The 20041-nt window shown below is 46.4% G+C and overlaps 1 protein-coding gene across 1 annotated transcript in view; it reads left to right on the top strand.

Annotated features, from left to right (window-relative positions):
* Positions 1-20041, top strand: part of LOC142603124 (uncharacterized) — a 342240-nt gene that overhangs the window by 26402 nt on the left and 295797 nt on the right. Inside the window, exons 3-4 of the mRNA XM_075761903.1 lie at positions 3250-3358; positions 12128-12261. Of these exons, the coding sequence (XP_075618018.1) occupies positions 3250-3358; positions 12128-12261 (243 nt within the window). The remainder of the gene's footprint in view (positions 1-3249; positions 3359-12127; positions 12262-20041) is intronic.

The following is a 20041-nucleotide window of genomic DNA, read 5'->3' as shown; positions in this document are numbered from 1 at the left end:
GCTTGTGGGAAATAAAGGATTTCCTCGGGTTCTGGTGGCTCATGGTGGTGGAACACCATGTAGAGTTAGGGAACCCAGACCTTCCCTTTGGGGTCCAGAAGGGATCATGATTTTTCTATTGCTCCCTAAAAGGATGTTATATGGTCTGTATCTGCAGGGAGATAGACTAGATCTGACTTCTAGCAGAACAACTTTTTTACTCCCTTTTCTTCTAAATGGGTGGGAGAAAGATCAGATGAGGAAAGAGGAGGAGCTCTGAGAATTATAAGATGAGGGTGGTATAAGACTGGTAAGGACCTGATATTAATGTATGTTTGAAATTAAAGATGTTTCCCGATTACTGTGGTGCTAAGACATGGAACATCTTCCTGTAGGGGCAGGATGAGCTCAAGTTGCTTGGTGGAGAGAGTTTTACTGGTTTTCAAAGAGGGCTGGTTATGAAATGATGCTGTCTGCTGACAGGGCTTTCACCCCGTGTCCTGGGAAGTCCTTCCTGGTGTGTGTGTCTGCCTGTACACTGTGATTCTCAGGGTCTGTTTGGTGACTGGAAAGCCGTTTGGGTCTGCATGTAGAGGAAATACTGCGTCAATACAAAAGTATTGCCTCATGTGCCATGGGACTGATGGGTGGAAAGGTGTCCTCTTATCTGCGGAACAACTCTTTTGGGGTATCTGTGTCTTTTAAAGGGATGTGTCACAGGTAACTGATGCAGCCATTTGTTAATCAGCTGCAGAGTAACAATGTTGGGGGATAGCATTAGAATTAGAATTAGTGCTTGTGTCTAAGGAGTAGGATTTATCAGGGCTTCAGGTAATTTTCCAGTCCTACCCTAAAACCTGTTGTGTGACCTTCAGGAAACTCACTGTTACCTGTGTGTGCCTCAGGTCTTCCCTCTTCTCTCCTTGGTGGGATCAGTTCTCTCCTCAGCCTGAGCACAGCCCTGGTTTTGAGGTGATAACAACTCAAAGCCTTTGCAGAAGCTAAAGCTTCCAAAGGGTCCGAGCTTTGTCTCATCTGGGAGGGGAAGATGTGAGGGAAAGTTTTGGCTGCAAGATGGAGCAGCATGATTTTTTTATTCAGTGCTTTGGTGGCCAAGCAAGGCCCCAAGTGCTGCTATTGCTTCTCTGTCAGCTTCTTCCATTGGAAACTCCAGCTCCCTTCTCTCCTCTACCTTGGATAAACAACCGCTGTCTCAAGACCTGCAGGAATGCCAGATGGAAAGCGTTCCCTTCCTTTCAGACTTGCTGGGCACACAGGACTCGTTTACAGCTTGCTGGCATCTGCTAGTTGTTCAGAGAGCTGACCGGGCACTGTCTCCTCGGCACGAGCGGAGGGAAGCCAGGCTCCAGGACACAAAAGAAGTCAAGGAGAAGGGATTTGCGTAGCAGATGAACGCGGCTGACATGCCTGTGCTGGCAGTGCAAAGGTGTTCAGTGAGCACAACAGGAACAGGGCTGATCCCAAGCTGCAGGCAGACAATCTGCTCAGCCTCGTAACTATGCTCCTTTTGTCCAGGCCCCTCCAAACACTCATCAGACACCCCTACCTCAGAGCAGCCCTCAGAAGCAAATACCTCAGGGAGGAAAATTTAACCTGCAATGAGTTTGAGCCCACAATGCAAATTAGTGGCATGGTTTGTGATCCCACCAGAAGGTGTAATTTCTCCATCCATGCTTGGGCACTGCTGGGTACCACTAATGTTCTGGGAACAGACATACTTTAAAGGGAAAAAAAATATATATTCTTACATCCCATCCAGCATCAGCCTTTTCTCCTTGATATAACCACTTACAGTGGGAGGGCTTTCAAAAGAATGGGGAGCTGGCAGTGGTGGGAATGCCTACAGGAGAAAAGGCAGGGTGTGGAAACATGTTGCTACACAAGGGGAGTAACACGGGTCACAACAAGGTGCCTAGGAGGGCATCTGCATCTCAAACCTCTCACTGGGACTCCAGCAGCCTCTGGTAGAACTGGAGAGAGGAAGTGCAGAGCGGTCCTAATCTATCAACCCTTGTGGAAGCAGCAGAAAGAGGACTTGTCCATCACTGACCTATTTTCAAGTGGCACAGCTCTTAGGTAAGTGTTTCTGGAAACATGATGGGTTTTCCTCTTGCTCTGCAGGATCCCCTTGCCTTGATGATGTAAATGAGTTAATTGCTAAATGGCATTGCCATCAGTGCCACAGTCAGCTTGGCTTCCTGCAGGACAGGATCCCTCTCAGCCTTCAAAGTGGTAGAGAGGTGCCTTGGGACATGGTGGGGAGGGCTTTGCAGTAAGACTGGAGCTTTTGCTCAGCAGTCCCCTACTCGCCGTGTTTGAGAGGTGTATGCACATGTTACAGCAGTGATTGAGGCCAGATGGGTGCTCAGACCTGGTTCTCCTTCCCCTGCCCTGCCCTCAGGTGTTGGGGTGTGGGCTGGGGCAAGTCTTGGTGAGTTGGTGAGTTTAGCTCAGGTTCAAACAGAGGGGAAGCGAGCTTCCTGCCTCTTTCCAGGGCCCTGCTGTGACAGGCAGTGCTGTGCTGTCCGAGCTCCGGAGTCCTGGTGCTGCTCCAAGGCTGCCAGTCCTGCAGAGGAGAAGATGGTTTTGTTTAGTTTGCTTATATGAAGAAAAAAGTCTGTCAAAATAGGGATTTGGAAAGGGGAGGAGGGAGCAGGAAGTCTTCCTGCTTCATTTATTAGAAGGGAAATGAATGTTTCATGTTCAGGGGCCCTGCTGGATGTGCAGTGCTTGGGGACAGTGGTGTGGTGAAAGCCTCCCGACTTCTTGAGTGCAGGATGCGAATGTGATCTGGAATAAGCAAGAAAGGGCTAAATATAGAAGCTGCTGGCTCCCGTCCTGCAATGGCGGCTCTGCCCTCGCTGCAGTCCTGGAGGCAGCAAGTTCTGCCTATTGTTCCGGTCACATTCTTGTGTCCCACGATGGGGCCTCTGTGATGGAATAAAATGAAGAGAAACAGATGGGAAAGCAATAACCCAAGGAACAGGCCCTGAGCTTTGCTGGAAGCTTCCAAAAACCCATAAATCCCCAAATGCATTTGTGCTGGATTAGGGAACTGAAGCAAAGCAAGGGCCAAGTACTTGCCTTCCTGTATCCCATGTGCTCCTGTTGCACAGAGGCAGCTGGGGGGGGGGGGGCTCTACCTTGCAACAAATGATTGTAGTGGCAACTCTGTTTCCTTAATCCTTTAATTCTGGCAACTTCCCCAGCTGTCCTTTCTCTGCACTCGCTGACCTCTTTGTCTTGCAGGCCCCTGGCCAGCCCACCTTTCCATCCTTCTCATGTACAACAGAGCCGGCTGCAAGCAAAACCTGGTGGGACCCTTGCAAGGCAGTGGTGGGGTCTCTCCGAGTTGCCGGTAAGTGTTCTATGGAAAGGAATAACCGTTAGTGACTGTGAGCCTCTTGGAAGGAGACAGGGACTGACTTGAGCACTGAGCAGGGAATATGACCTGCCTGAAATGGTGTGTTTGGTGACCATGAAGGTGTCAAAGTAATTGGAAGTCCTGACCCAGCCACAATTCGCTTTTTGTTTGTGTTTGAAGTCAGTGCATGATGTTTTCCTCTGCAGATTGTTATCGATAGTATCCCTTCCTTTGAGAGACAGAGAGTGTGTGTGTGTGTGCGTGCAAAACACTCTGCGAGCAGCAGGGAGGATGGATGACTGTGGAAGTTAATGAATGAAGTTTGGTGTTTTCTGCAGAACTCTGCTTTACCTTGCAAAAAGCAAACAACTTGTTTATTCAGCTACCTGTCTGTGGATTGACTTTGCTCACACTCAGCCAAAAACTACAACTGTTTCTTTCCCTAACAGCTTATTTGCTGCTGTCTTTTTGAGATGCAGCAGTTCTGCAGGGGATCAGACCGATGTTGTGGCTGGCCCAGGGGAAGAGTGAGGTGGTGCTGTGGGGAGCAGGGGACAGGATGGCGGGTGAAATGAAATGAGGTCTTAGTTTGAACCAACCATCTTGTGAAATCTCATCTTTAGGATCTGAGGCAGGAAGAACTGCACATGCTGAAGCTATGCTGCTGCAGCTGTGCTGTTACAGCATGGGAGCTAGGTCGTTTAAAGCCAGATAAGGATCTATACACCAGCGATCTTCATCCTTGTTAAAATTCCCCTTTTTTCCCCCCTGCTCCTTTCCCCAAGCGTATATTCTTTCAGCCACCCTCCTCCCTGATATGTTTGCTCTTTCCAGTGGCTGCTTCATGTTAAACAGCTGTTGCTGCTCTGAATGGACAGATATATCCCTATGCAAGCAAAGAGATGGTGAAACTACTCATGTGCTGAAGTGACTTGGTCCAGAGCTACTGAAACCAACAGCCAGGCTCACATTCTGTTTAATGGCCTTTGAATTAGGCTTGATGTTACTCAGGGAGTTGCATTTGCAGGATACAGGTTTTCTGGGTGGCTCATCACACTCTGCTAGGGGGTATTTTGTACAGACAGATGTGTACTCTGGGACCGTAATTACATAGTTTAACAACTTTATTGTTCCTTGCATTTGGGAGATTTTTTTTTCATTGAAATTATAAAATTTATGCCCTTTTGTTCTTTGTGTACATGAAATGGCATAGGAACCACCAAGTTGCTGGTAAAAAGCGAACTTGAAATCAACACAAAACACTGTGTTGTGCACAGGAAAGTGCATTGCTTCCTTTGACTGAGTGTTACGCTGCCAAACTCATTTTGTATCCTGCATCCCCTGCTGTGCTGCAGCACTGTGGTGCAGCTGATGTGCTCTTGTGTCACTGCTTCTACAGCTGGGATAAGGAGCACACCTAACAAAGTGTATTTCAAAGGCGAGGCCAGCCAAGTGCAACTGGCCCCTGCTCCAGTTCATGTGTTTGCCACCTTGGAGGACCGTCCTTGGAAAGCACACCGAGGACAAGGAACCGCTCCAGCCAGCCTCGTGGTGCTACAGGAAATGAATCTTCCTGTTTTGTTACCCACCTCGGTTCTATTTAGGGTGAGCCCTGCTTCCTGTTGAGAGCTGAACAAGGGACCAATGGAGGTAGATTTCATGAGGAACATGAAATATGTCCTTTTTTCTTGGGGCTTGGAGCCACTGAGAGCCTTTTCGTGCCATCCGAATGGGATGTAGGAGGAAGCAGGGGAGGAGGAAAAAGACTCCAGGCTGATTTTCTCTTTTAAGATCTGACTCCCATTCCTGCTGTTTTGGGGGGAGTGGTTTACACCACCAGTCAATGACCTTTTCTCAAATGCAAAGTAAATATTTTCTCAGCAGACTAACCATTGTGAAAGAATCAGTAGAAGGCAGGGAGATGGCAGGTATCTTTAGATATCTTGGGTCCAGTACTGCAGAGCTAGGGTGGATAACACCAGTGAAGCCAGCAAGAAGAGACCTCTCTACCTTTTAGAGAGGCCACAGTGCCGTCTGTGCAGAGGTGGGGAGAGCAGAGTCTGGCTCAAAGTGAGGAACAAGAATAAAGTCAGGGTCTTCCATAGGTGTGAGCTCATCTAGCTCAGAGGTGAAGGAAGGAGAGAATCCCCCTGTTTGCCTTGCCTCAGTTCTGAGGTACCAGCTAAAGCCTTTTTTTATGTGTGTAGGCAAGAGTCATTTTGGTCAAATGCAGTTATTGTTACAAGGAAAAAAACACCGACCCCAAACCAGCACATAGTAGGGCACAAACAGTTGAATCCTCAATTAATCAGCTGAACACATGGAAGAAAAATGTTTGGGCTTGAATGAAGTGTCAAATTCCATTTGGGTGGGAGGGCATTCAGCAATGCCACACTGCAGTGTTTTGTTTTGGAAACAAATCAGAGTCCTTTAATCCTTTCTTAACATTGAAGCTATTCTGTAATTTGCAATTTGAAAGTGCAGCTTGGGGGAGCTGATTGCATTTCTCAGTGCCTGTTCCTTGTGCTACACACAACCCTGTGTGGGTTTTTTGTGTTCACGCTGTGAGAGCTGGTGGGAAGGTCTGCCTTTTGGAGGCAACTGAACTGATTGATTTCGCAAACAAAACTGAATACGAGCAGAACTATCTTCATGTTCAGTGCCCTACGTCTGGGGAATACAGTGGTTGGAGGGAGCTGTTGGGTCTCCTTGCTGTTACGGACATGGGCTCTTGGCTAAGAGAGACTGGGAGTGACTGTGTGAAGGCAGGAGCTCATCTAAATAGCGATGCTTGCGTTGTAGTGCATATACGGTCCGACTTGCAGGAAGAAGAAAATTTTCCTCCTTTTGCAATTTTTGGATAGTATTAAAACTTGCTATAGCTCAGCCCCTGGATGCTGGCCCTGGTTGTGAAGTCACAGTAGTATGAAGTAATTTTCTATGCAATTTTGAAGTAGATTCTTGAAGAGTGCTTTTGCTCTTGATATGGGTAGTTTGGTCTGCTTTAGCGCTCTGCGCCATCTCAAAACTAGTTTATCTTGCAGCAGGAAGGATTGTTGCTGCAGTCCCTCAAGGCCTCTTTGTGCTTGTCCCTGTACAATCACGGTGCTTAGCCAGAGGCGTTCACTTCTTGGAAAGAGTAGTCAAAGGAGCAACTTGCCCAAGGGCACTGAGGTGCTTGAGGAGGCAGCGTGAGAGTTGCTGGAGCCAAAGGCTCTGCCATGGGCCAGCTTCCTCCCTGCTTCCTTGTGACCTAGCACTTGAGTTGTCGATACCACTATGATTTCTACTTACAGCCTGGGAATGACCAAGTTTGTTCCTTTAGCAGCTGTTTAGCTTCTGCAATGGAGAACGGATAGAAACAAGTTGAGGATTGACGTGTTCCATTTATAACTTTAAGCATCTAAAGTGCACGTTGCTGTAATGCTGTAGCAGGTACAGCATCGTTTCAACTTTGAGGGATGGGGACTTCAGCTTCCCATTATCGAACCACACTGTAAATCAGCACAGCAAATTCCTTACTGGAGAATCTTTTTTTTTTTCTTTTGGCAAGTGAATGACACTTAATGGTACCTTCAATATCATACTGATGCATGTGTAGTTTTTAAAAAATAGTAGCTACTGTCCAGTCTATTCTGCCCCTTCCTGCATAGCAAACTAATCTCTTATATATGTGGCCAGAAAAGCAGCTGTGAATGACTTCACCAGATACAGAGCAATGGCAAATCCAGCTGATGATGTATGTTAGCAATATGAAGAGCTTACCCCTTTCTCCTGCTTCTCGTCTCTCCTGAAAAAAGTAATAGAAAGTTAAAAGAATTATTTAACATATAATGGATATTTAAAGAAACACTTCTTCCTGTAAAGTGTATGCATGGTTATCGACATCGTAAGGAAGAGCATTTTGTCTTTCACTCCTGAATGATGGGAATTCATAATGCAGTAAATTACACCAATATAAAAGTTAATGTACTTAGCTTTAACATGGATATTTTACTGTTATTATCACTATCGAAAGTGACATCCATCACAGTGACATGCACCCAAAAAGGAAAAAAAAAAAGCCTGGTGTAGTTGTGTCTAATAACCCCAATTACGGAGCTCTTCTAATGCCTTTTTTATAACAGTTTTGCAGCTCTGTATTACCTCCTATTAACGTCATTTCTCTCCTATCTATAAATTTCTCAGGATTGCCTCTTCCCCTCTGCTTTCCATAATCGCCATTTATTATCCGCACGCTTCCCATAAAACAAGGCTATAGGTGACATAGAGAGATTGATGCTGACCTAGATACAGGCCCACCCCCAGCTTTTTTCTTTCCCCTCAGCAATAATGTGCTCGTTACAGTGTTGAGGAGGCTTTGTTAAAAGGTTCAGCTTCTCCTAGCAATTGGTGCTAAAAATAGTCTCATTAGCCGAAACTTTGCTTGATCAGCAAAGGAGCTCTTGGGGAAGAGGTACTGGGATGGACTCAAGACGTAAACAAACAAGAGGAAACTCCATCCTGCTGCCCTGCCAGCTCCAGGACTAACTGGGACCTGCAAGGCAACACACCAGCAATGCTTTCTGTCTGTGGCTCTCTGCGAAAGGAGGCTTCTCCATCCTTGCTGGCTGACGCAACCGTGATGATTTCACTCACGTAGTTTTGGGGGTATAGTTTAATGTTCCCACGCTGAACCTCTTCCATGGGCCGAGTACTCTGCAGGCCTTGCAAGGCTGCGGCACTTGTAAGTGCTCCTGGGGGGGCTGAGTACTGAAAAGCAGCCCTCTCTCAGAGGGGACAGGTATGGAGCAGTCCCTGGCTCACTGAAGCCAAGGGATTTAGGATAATCTGCGCTGGGCTGCAGGCTGCTTTGCTGCGGCTCTTTCCAAACAGCTTTGTGCAATTCTGTGCATTTCCCTGGGGTCTGCTGGGGATTCCCAACACAAGCAGTTCGTTTCTGCCTGCCCAGGCTTCAACAAGTGCCGCAGAGTGTGCTTGTCCCCTCTGCATCACTCCCTGGGCCGAAGGTCCTGCCAAGCAGGACACATCTGTCACATCTGTGGGGCAGCTGCGCAGGTCGGGGATCCTGAGAAGTGGCTGGGTAGTGCCCAAAGAGAAGGGAGAACTACTTTCTCAAGAGTCAGTTCATTTTTTCTGTCCTCCCACTGCTAAGAAAGCTTGGCCCTGTTGGCCAGCACTGGTAAGGGGCAGAGGGTTTCTGCAGCTCCAACCTGCTCACCCTTTGCGAGCCTTTGCCTTTGCTCTGCTAGGAGATTCTTCTGCGTAGCAAAGGATGTCTCATTATCTCCTGTCCAAAAGGGAAATACAGCTCATAGAGTAATTACCTCTGCCATCCTCACTGCCTTATTCCTTACCGTGTTAGCGTACTCATAATTAACTACAAAGCCTTTTTTTTCCTCCTTTCCTCCCATCCTTGCAGTTGTACTGCATTGAGCAGCTGAAGCATGTTTGAAATAAAGCTCTGCCTGTTTCTACCTACCTTGAGCTGAATTTAACTCTGCCATTTGGTGGAAACTGAAGGGAAAGGTCCAGCTCCCCTAAACAGGAGGAGGTATGGGAGGAAGCTTGTGGCAGGCTCTTCATTTCTCTCTTCCCAGTCAGACTGTGACATGAGCCCTGTACAAAGACCCATTTTTGGGGAAGTCCTTTGCAAGCTGTCCATGACAAGGTTGTCCAGGCAGCTGGCATGGGCTGCCTGCATGGTGCTGCTGGAGAAAGCGTGTGGCCCCTGAATTATAGCTCTGCTTATCCTACCAGATTTTTGTGGAGTATAATTTGTGGTTCCTTCAGGGAATTTTTGAAATTTACATGTGCTGGTTACTTAGAACCCTCACTTTGGTTTTGTCATCATTAGTGATGAAAAAAAATCAATAAAGAACAACTCTGAGCCTGCCTTGGTAATGGGCTGTGCTTTTGTTGGTGAAGGAAAAGCTTACACTGAATGCCATGTTATTAATGAACCATTGGCTTGATTGTCTCATTACTGCTCTGAAATGTTGTTTATATGACCAATATGTAAAGCCTTTGTATGTGTGGATATATCCAGCAACATAAGGGACGCAGTAGCATTTCTGAAGGCCCCTCAGTGGCCGCTAGTCTGAACATCCTCCAAAACTTGCTGCTGATTCAATTTAGCTGGGGCATTCCCAGGACAGGCTTATTTCCTCCACTGTTTTTCCTGCCTCTGCCCATAGCAGTGGTGGGAGAGCAGGGAGCAGCTGGAGTGATTACTGGTAATTATCTATCATTCCTGTGAGCCTGATTCTAGGGCTGCACCTTGGCTTGGGGATTGTACGTGATACGATCATGCAGGAGCCAGAGCCAAGGACTCATGACGGCCATCCCAGGGCCGTGAAGGCTGCAGATGCTTCTGTCAAACTGTGGCTCTGCAGAGCAGGAAACTCCCTCTTCCTTCTCCCCAAGAGGTCAGGAAACCAGCAGAGGAAGAGAAGTCGGCACTCAGACAAGGATCAGCATGAGTAGGTGGGCTGGGAGGCAGCTGGGCTGCCCCTGTCCACCTCAGTGCTGTCAGCCCTGCTCTTTTTGACCAGAGCTGCATAAGCTTGCTGGCCTGCAGGCTGCAGCCAGAGGGGTGTGCTGGAAAGGGCCTGCTCTGGCTTCCTAGCCAAAGAACCCCCGGTCTGGCCCAGACCACCATGGCTGTTAGGCTCCTTGTTGCCAGCTGCATGTTTGGGCAAGGGAGGTCTCTCTGTGCAGCAAGACACTGAGCAAAGGAAGGAAATGTCTGCAGGCTGGGTGGCTGCCTGGACTTCCCAAGCAGTTACTTGGGCTGTGTGACAGCAGCAAAGAGTATGTTGTTACCATACTTGCTCATTTGATATGGCCTCTCCACGATCTGCCATGTGGGCTTCTGAGCCCAGGCAGGAAGAGTAGTTACTGTGCAGCCAGATGGTTTTGGTTTTTTCAGGGAGATTAATGAGCTAGCATCAACTGGACCAGCCCCAGCATCTGAGAAACAAGTACTTAGGGCAACAAATGAGCTGTCAGTTGTCCCCTCCTGAGCCTGCTGAAGGAGTTCAATGGGCTTTTCCTCAGGCCCTTGGTACCTAGATGTTGTGTGCTGACATATGTTACCTGTCTTGGTTCTTGAGGTGTCTGTTGAAGCTTGTGTGATGGGCATGTAGGTGTGTTAAGGGAGGATTGACCAGAGATTTGGTATATTTTCAGGATTCACTGCATCTGTGAGGAACAGCTCTGCTGCCAACTTCATGATATTCCCTCTTCCTCTATGGAGGAAAGACTTCTGAGCCTGCCGAGTTGCCCAGTCACATGGGACAGTGGCAGGGATGTGAGTGACTACAGAGAAGTGCATATACTTGTCTCCTGGGAGCCACCACAGCTCTGCAGAAGCACTCTCAATAGCTACCAGTAAGTAAGTCTTTAGAGTGTGAATTTCTTGGGTCAGGTGCTGTACAGCTCATGCCTTGTTGGGCCTTAATGAAAGAGAAATGGCATTCAGAAAGGCTCTAAACTTGGCTGTACTAAGCAGATGGTACTGAATGTAAAAAATAGTTTTGAAGACTATTTCAAGCTATGGCTTGATTTGGAGATGTTGAAGCTTGTGTGATGGGCATGTAGGTGTGTTACAGGAGGATTGACACCGAGTTTGGGTACAATTTCAGGATCCCCTGCATCCAGAACAGCAGCTCTGGTGCCAACTTCACGATGCCCTCTCTTCCTGCCACGGAGGAAAGACTTTTGTCAAGAGCACTAAATTCGGTGCTTCTGCCAAGCTGGAGATTTTATGGCAATTGCTGTATTGGGAAGAAACACTACGTAATGCTCTTGGAGCTTCAGAAACAAAAGGTTCAGTAACACCACAGCTTCCCATGCGTTTGTTCTGAAATCTGTGCCCAGTGCTGGAGCACACGGACCTGTCTGTTCAGTTCCTCACTCATGGGCAGTGAGGTTTAGCTCCTTCCCTTTATGCAAGTCTCCTCTTGTTTCCTGTACCCATTTGTGACCTTCTTGGGAGGGCTAGAAGCCCCAAGGTTTTCCCTTGAGGGACGATTGCTCATCCTTGAATAAGATGTTTACTCTTGCCTGTAATTGCATGGGGCTTGAGCAGCACCAAACCTTAACTGTGCTTCCTTCCCATCTCATTGCTTTCATGTAGAGACATGGGTGTGTGAATTGCTTGGGGAGGTTCAAGTTGTGGCATGATAAGCTCCATCTCCAGGCACTTTCCCAATCTAGTTTGTCAGAAGCAGGTTCTGCTTCTTGTTGTCCGTTCATTGCAATCCCCAGTGTACATCAGGGTCTCCTGGCCTTCCTCCACTACCCTACCCACCTCAGCTCCTAGTACATTGGGGAACCAGTTCCTGGGTTTAAAATCAGAGGCAGGCATCCTTTATTCAACTTCGAAAAATGGAGAGGTTTGGAGCAGTGGAAGGGAAAGGACTGTGGGTCTGTTCCAGTATTTATTTTACTTATTGGAAAACAAAAACATTTACCAGGCTGCTTTCAGAAATCAGCAATCTGTAAGCTAGTTTTTCATTAAAAAGCCACTCATTGGTTTTCCCCTGAGGATTTAGTGACATTTTTCAAAATTTTCTGTGCACAATAATTGTATTTTTTATCAAATTTTGTTCTGACTTTGTGACCGCAATAAAGTTTAGGAAACTATTATTTATTATGGATTAAAAAATGTTCTATCAGTCCGACTGCTTTCCTTGATTACTGGATTATACTGTGATTCTTCTCCCAGTTGCAAAACAGCATTGTAAATGCTGCTTTCAGACTCTGTGGGATGTTCCAACAACAGCTTGGAGAGCTGCTGTCTCTATCATCCACTGCTCAGCTCTGTTGCTGGGACCCTGACAAGGCCATACAGAGAGAGAGAAGGTGGTATCTGAGCCGCCTCCTCCTTCAAGGTCTGTCTCTTTCCTCTCTCTTCCCAAGACTCCAGAAATGGAAGGGTTTGTTTCTGGTGCTTTAGTTTTACCTTCATCAGAGCTCAGTGTTGGTCAGAAGTTAGGAAGTCAACTTTTTTTTTTTTTGGATGTCTCTTCGTGTAGCACTTCAGAACTGAAAAATAAGGTGTCCTGGTGAGGATGTTAAAAGTTCTCCTGCAAAGCGAACCCTGATACATCCATATTAGCAGACTCTAGAGGCTGTTTAGTGTTCAAGGATGGGGGTAGGGGGGAGAGAAGAAGGTTTCCCCTTGAAAGAGGATTCTTGGAAAATCTGTGCTTGCTTTGGAGACAGGGAGTTGACCTTTTGGGGACACCAGAGAAGATCTGGAGATGGGGAGGTGACCTACAGAGACACTAGATGTTGGGTGTTTCCTGTAGCCTGGTCTCCAACTCCCTAAAAGCATGTGAGCAGAAGGTCAGGGAATACCTAGAGGTCAGGCATCCTAAGGATCTTGTGTCCCCTGAGCACAGACCCAGTGAAGCTACCCACACATTGTATCAATGTAGATCATGGATGTTCATACTGAGGGGAAGTACCTTTTAGATGGAGGGGGCTGGTTAGCTGCCAGGCTTGATTTCCTGCTGAGATGGGGAAGGTATGGCTGTCTTCTAGGAGCTGAACTATGACTGTCAGGTCACTGATCAGCCTTCAGCTAATGGTGGCTGTAGGCCACTACTTACCTCAACTAAATCTGAGCTCTGGATTGTGGGTGCACAGTACCCATCTTGTTACCAGTCAGCTGAGCCCTACAGCATGGCCCTGTCTTTTGCTAGAGAAGCCCTCAGGTATCCTCTAAGGCACCTGAGAGATGGTCAGGTTAGGTTAACAAAATAACCTCTGCATGGATATTTTCTTCATCCTTTCCTAGAGGGGCTGTTGCCTTTTCATTGTCCTAGCACACATGGTGGCATTTCATTCCTCCAAGGTCAACTGATTGTGGCCTTAACCTACCAGAGAACATGGATTCATCATGAAAATCTATGATGCATCATACAGGAGTGAACTGTGAGCTACTGTTAATTCTAGCAGAGCAGCAAAGGAATGTGTGAGATGGAAGACCATAGAGAAAAAAGCCTAAATGTATTTATCTGTCTCCCATTTAACTGATGTCTTAAGACACAAAATTATTTTAAAAATCCAGCTTCCTTTTCAGTTCATGGCCTGAACTTTCATAACTAGATATGTAAATAACGCACGAAGTATCTTGACTATTCTCCTGCATGTTAAACTGCCGCAGCCAGTGTAATTGCTTACAAACATTGTGTGCAACAGCAAGGGAAAAATTGGGTTTGCTCTGTATTTATTGCATTTTACTCAGCTTAGCCACTGGAAGCAGCTTGAGTCAGCTTTGCTTCATCTCTCTCACACCCTTAACCCAAAGCTGCATTGTTTAGGTTCCTAGTAGAACTGGTTGGGAATCTTTTGAGTTTATTATTTGTTAGTAAATGCTGTGTTATGTAGATGATGACTTTTAATAGAGAAATGTAAATTTTGGTTAAAATTTTTGTGGCTACCTCTTTGTATACAGAGACACCTCACACTAGTACAGCCCAGGATCAGACACTCAAGCTAAGACATGAAAGCTCCTGCTTCCAGATCTAGCCCCACAGATCTTCAGCCTCTGTCCCTCTCAGCTTTGGACTGTTGTCTCTTCTTTAGATTGGGTATGCTCTAAGCAGTGGGAACCTCTTTCTTTTTCCTTCAGTTTTGTTTTTTTTAAAGGGTTTGAATTTATGATACATCAAATAGTTAAATAACCAGTCCCTGGAATACATTGTAAAAGGGGAAATATTTTTCTCAGGGTGACTTTTAATTCATGACTGAGAGGGAATCCTTCCAAGAGATTAAGCAGGAAAAATGTTATTTGCCCTTGGATTGTGAAAGTTTTAGCCTCTGAGGGGGCTCTTTGAGACTTCTCTCAAGACCTGCCCACTATTGTAAATTGGAGTGAGCCAGAATGCTTCTCTCCATGATTGTGTGGCTGCTTGAGGGAGCCAGCCCTGGGCAGCTGCATGAGGTTTTAGATCTGATTCAGCAATTGGTAACCAGTGCCCAAAATCATGGCACGAATTGAAGCCCCTAAGAAAGCTGGGATTGAGACTGGTGGAGCATGGTTCTGCTTGAATGTCTGCTAACATATGGGCAACTGGAAGCAGCAGTTTGCCTCAATTCCTGTATCCGCATTTGGGCAAGGCTTCTGGTTGACAGGAGTGAGCCCATTTGGTGTCAGCAGTGAAATCTTGCCTGTTTTATCTGTAGGAGGTAAGAGCTGTATGTGCCATTTTTACTTTTTTTGTTGAGAAATAAGTCTTTCACCTCCAAAATAGAAAAGCTCTCTTGTATTTGTATGTTAACACCTACAAACTGGAAAGGCTAAATCTCTTTTCCTGTCCCTGCTGCGATTTGTAGGGAGCTGCCTTTGCTTGCCCACATCCTCAGCTTTGCTAAAGGACTGTGTTTGCAAAACTCTTCGTGTCTGACCAGCCAAGCTCTGAGTTGGATTTATACACAGATTGTTTGAAGTTCAGGCATAAAACCTAGGAGGGTTGATTTTATTTTGCTTTTTCTTCTTAAGGGTGGCTGGGAGTCCAGTCTGCCAGAATTGATTGGACTGACTTGTATATCTTCTCTCCTGAAGCCAGCTGACAGTTTTAAACCATCTTTAAATCAAACCTTTGTGGTTAAGATTTACTGGGAACTTTTCACAAATGAAATGCAAAATCTGGTGCTCTCCACGTGGAAGACAAATTCTTGAATGTGGCTTCCTGTGCGTTGACAGAAATGTGGGGCTTTCAGGTACATATTTACATGTACGTGCCGCTGAGCCCTGCAGCAGTGATAGATGCTTCCAAATGGGCCTGCTCAGAAAGGAGAGGTATCTTAGTTTTTGAAGGCAGATCCTGCAAGACTTGTAGATTTATGGGAACGAAAGCCCTGAAGTGGGTGAATGGCACAGGTACCTATAAATATAATGAGCTAGTCTTGTACGCAGAATAGCTACATCTAGCTTTATAAATAACAGCAGCCTTTTAGGTTTCCTAGGAGGTCTGGCAGTCTTACAAATGAATGTGCTGCTAGTTGTCTGAGACCAGACATCAGAAAGCTGTCCATGAGTGCTGTTGGCCCACTGTTTCTTTTTCCCTGCCCCCATTCCCTCTCTCTTGGTGGGTTTGGTGGGTTTTTTTTCCGGTTTTGGTTACTGAAACACAAACCCTGCCTGGCCTGCAATCTCTCACTGAAGATGAATGATTCATCAGGCCCAACCTGATAAAATTGTGCAAGCAGTCGCCAAAGTTAATCAGACCAAAAGGAAAGAGAGGAGGGAAGGGAAAAACAAAAACAAAAGGCCCCAGAGCTAGTTCTAATTTTTGAACCTCCCCTGGGAATTTAAAAATGAATAGATAATGTTCTCAGCCTGGGTTCTCCATCCTCCTCCAGCCTTCATTGGGAAATCTGAGAGCAACCCAGGCAATAGGTTTTAAAGTGCAACTTCCGATGTTGCAATGCAGAAGAGCATGATTCAACAGGCCTCTGACTGCCATCCGACAGCTCATTCATGGCGCCTTATTTGTTAATAGTGCTGGGGAGCAGGCGGCTGCGGTTGCAACCTGCTAATCACTTCCACTCGGATTTGTTGTGTCACACCAGCAAGGATTGAGGTGAGGGGGCCGGGGAGCTGCTGACATGAATCATGCGGTGCTCTGCTGTGTAATTAGGAAGGAGCCCTGTGGTTCTGGGTGCACTGGTGAGATTTCTCAGGCCTGAAACATAGTAAAGACTGCCACCCACTCCAGGAGTGAATTGGCATTGTCCTTGCTGATCCTGAAAGAGGCTGGGCGCTTGCTGGAGGTCTGGTTGCTTGGGATCGGGGGAATTGGGCTTTGGCCAGACAGGGCAAGGCTGATAGCTAGGTCACTGCCATAGCGGGGAGGACAGATCTAGGAGGAGGGAAGGAGGAGAGTGCCTGGGGGTGCTCTGTGTGAAGGCCATCACTCCCTGCTTGGTGCATGGCTGCAATAGTCCTGCTCACGTCCACCGTGTGAATAAATTAGACAGAATTGCACAAGCGGTTGCAATGGGGTGTGCCTCTCCCCTGCCTGTTTGCTGTGATGCTCATGGGGTTCCCAGGGTGCTGCTTCTGCCTCTGCAGCTGAAGAATATCCTTTAGTTTCTCTCAGCTGGTTGCAGCAGTTCAGTTGGCAGTTGGGTGCTCTGCAGGACTCACTGGCTTCAAGCCTAGCGTGCCCACAGGCCCCTCTTGGCCACCTGTGCTGTTGGGGGCTAGTGAGAGAGAATCACTGTTAAAGTCACCTTTCATGCCAGGTCATCTAGCTGTTCTTTACATCCTTGGTGCTTTTGACTTCAGGAGTTATGCCGAGCTCTTAGTGAGCATGAGGAAACGTGTTAAACCCCGAAACCTTCACACCACCAATGGCCTCATTCCAGAATAAGGAGACTAATTAGTAAGAATGCTTCAAGGGATTTCATCAAATTGTCCTGTGATTCTTTCTAGCCTCTGAGTCCACATTACAGTAGAGAGGCATCCCTTTACTGTCTCTCATTTTAGGTTAATTTTAGTTCAGCTCAGTTTTGGTATATTTGGTATTTAACAATATTGTATCAAAACAACATCTCCACATGATGTTAATTTAGAATTAAAAAACTGTGATACTGTCAGGAGAAAACCACATGCCAGACCCTCAGCTGCTGTGAATCAGCAACAATCCATTGATTTCAGCAGGGCAGCACTGATTTATTCCAGCCAAGGATCTGGCCCACCCTTGCTTAAAAGGAAAACCCATTTCCTCACCCTGGTTACTGAAGCATTACATATCAAGGTGGGATATGTCTAAACGACCTTCTTTTACTTTTCACCACTTGTGTAATTTTGTTTGTGTTTTCCACTACTCCTCATTTTGTTCTGGGGCAGTGTAACTTTTCTGTTGGAGATAATTTCACTCTATGCTCACAAGCCTTGGCACAGCTGAGTTTTGGGAGGACGGATTTAATGTTGCACTGAATATGAAAAATGAGGTTATCTTCTGCAAAATAAGGCTTCTGGCTGTAACGTTTTAGTTCTTGTATGTAACCTTCATGCTATGCAAGGTGGGGGGTGGGTGGGGATGTTTCCTACTGTTTTTTATTCTTCTATGATGCTTGAAGAAGCCAAGGGTTGGTGTGTGATTGCACTCTTCAAGTCAGAGAACACCTGAAGAGCTGGGTACCTCTTGAGACAAATTAGAGGATTTCAGACTGGCTCTTGTGCAACTTCTCTGCAAGAAATACCTTTCATGGGCTAAATGAGACTCGTTTTATTTTTGTGAAAAAGCATCTGCTTTCCACAGCACAGTTGTATTTTTCTGTAGGCACTGTCAAACTGCTTTGCTGGAAAACCACAGATGGCAGCTGCGTTATCCACTGCATCCCTTCCTTATGAGGGGAGACACGATGGCATGTGAGAGAAGGACCCCAGCTCTGATTTCTGATCCAAACGGTCCTCGGAGGTCTTATGCCTGGCTGAGGGCAGGGTGACCCTGTCTGTGTCAGTATGGTCCATGTGTTTGACAGAAATCCTGTTAAGTTAGTGGCTTCTGCCTAGGTGACATTGCCACCTCAGCCACCTTCCCACGGCAAAAGGAAGAACCCCCCTTTTTAACAGGTAACAGGAGAAACAATGATGTATAATGTTATAGGTTGGGTGTAACTGCCACCTTTAATTTACTGCAGTTGTAAGAAATTATTAACGCTCCTTTGTGGAATCAGGGAGCTGAAACAATGGTGGCCTCCACCCCAAGCGCACGTCACTGCCCAAAACAAAGGCACAGCCCCAGCCTGCATAGGTGTGGGCAGGTTTCCTTGGCTATCGGCTTGGGAGAGCCTGGCAGGAAAGGCAGGGGAGGCAGCCGGGGAGAACCCCGGGCAGAGCAGCAGTCAGTGCTTTGTGAGCTGACTGATGGTGAAAAGGGAGCGGAAACAGAAGCAAATAAACTGGGTCCGGCATGGTGAGGAGAGATTTTTTTGTACCTGCTTCCTACATGAGCAGGATTTCTACAAAGAAATAACTGGCACTGCTGAGGGGCAGAATCCACATGGAGTCAACCCAAGGCTCTGGTTATCCACTTGTCTGAGAGACAGTCACTAAAGAAAATGAAATGAGTTGGAAAACAGAAGGCATTGGCAGGAGAACAGCCTGTTACCGGAATACATTTGTTGTATAGCAGTAAATGGAGGAGCCTGATTTGCCTGGCCCTGTGCAAATCCCACTAAGCGTTTACAAACCAAGAAGTGATGACTGATGCAGAGCAGAGGGGCAGCAGGGGGAGAGTGAAGTGCTTTAAATCTCTCATTTTCATTTGACTCAGTTCCAGGATGACACAGTCCACCCTAGATTAAAAATAACTACAGAAAGGAGTAGAGCACTTCTTTTTTTTTTTTTTTTTTTTTTTTTTTTTCCCCTCTTTCTTTTTTTTTAAATCAAGCTTCAGGATATCTTTTGGGAGCATCACAGGTTTGATCACAGGTTATTTAGCTTTTATGCCAGCCTGTCATTGGAATTGTACCATCGTGGCTGAAGTAATTCTGCAGTAACTCACAGTTGTGACAAGGACCTTGAGCGGCCTTCCTCATTTTAACGTAGGAAGACTTAGCAGTATCCTTGCTTTTACCTAGAAATGCTTTTCATCCAGAGGTCAGGGACAGTAGGGCCTAATAGTTCAATAGTGGTTTGGGAGCCAAGAGGTATGACTTCTATCTCTCGGTGTAAGTTTTTGGGAAGACTGTTGGGAGCAGGGACTGATGCTTGCTATGGCTTTCCATCACTTCTTTCAGTTGCCTTTGTAGGTGCATCAGTAGAAACACCTACCCGCTGTCCTTTTGAGTCTGGTTTGCAAAAAAATACATCCTGTGTCATTGCTGCCCACATGCAGATTTCAGCCAGATTTGGCAAAGTGGAAGAGAACTCAAAGATATTAACTTCCACTTTTTTTTTAATTTGTGGAAATAAACAGTAGCTAGGAAATGAGATCTAATTACTTCTTCACACCAATTTGCAGCAGAAGTGCAGATCTTGTTAGAACCCCCCAGAGGAGACAAAGTTCTGAGTGAGCGGGATGGGGTTGTTTGAGCAGAGCTGCTCGATCCTGGGGAGCCTTGATACGGAATTCTCTGGGACACCCAGTTATTGCAAAAGACATCTGGATAGGTTTTATCTCCTGTCTGCTTGGAATGGGTCTGTAATGAACTGCCTTGCTCTGCACCCGTAAATGTGATCAGAGTCATCAGCTATGGGTGGTATGAACTGGTGTAACCACAGGATGAACAAACCTTTGCCTGTTTGTGCTACTGGAAGATCTGCCAGGTTCAGCAGGGGAAAGTTGGCTTTGACGCCTCCTCAGTAAGGTCAGAAGGCAGTTAATAACTCCTTTCCCCAGTGGTGTAGAGCTGATAAAAACTAGAGCTGGCCCAGCCCTGTGAAAGTCATGGCCTGGTTGGTCTTCCTGGGCTCCTCAGCCTCCTGGCTGAGACAGGGAGAGCAGATGTGCAGTTTGGTGGACAAACTGAAAATTAAGTAAGAAAGGGCAGGCATCCCCTCTTTAAGAGATGGCAAATGAGGAAGAAAAGATTTAACTCCAGATTTTGCCTTTGTTCAACTGGTAATATATTATGTCCAAGTAATCTTGTCAACTAAAACCATCAAGTTAAGTTTAAAATGGCTGCTTCGAAAGAGTTGGGAGTTTG

This window comes from Balearica regulorum, chromosome 10 (genome assembly GCF_011004875.1).
Source record: "Balearica regulorum gibbericeps isolate bBalReg1 chromosome 10, bBalReg1.pri, whole genome shotgun sequence".
NCBI lineage: Eukaryota > Metazoa > Chordata > Aves > Gruiformes > Gruidae > Balearica > Balearica regulorum.
Note: the sequence above shows the minus strand (reverse complement) of the source record. Positions and strands in the feature narration are given on the sequence as shown.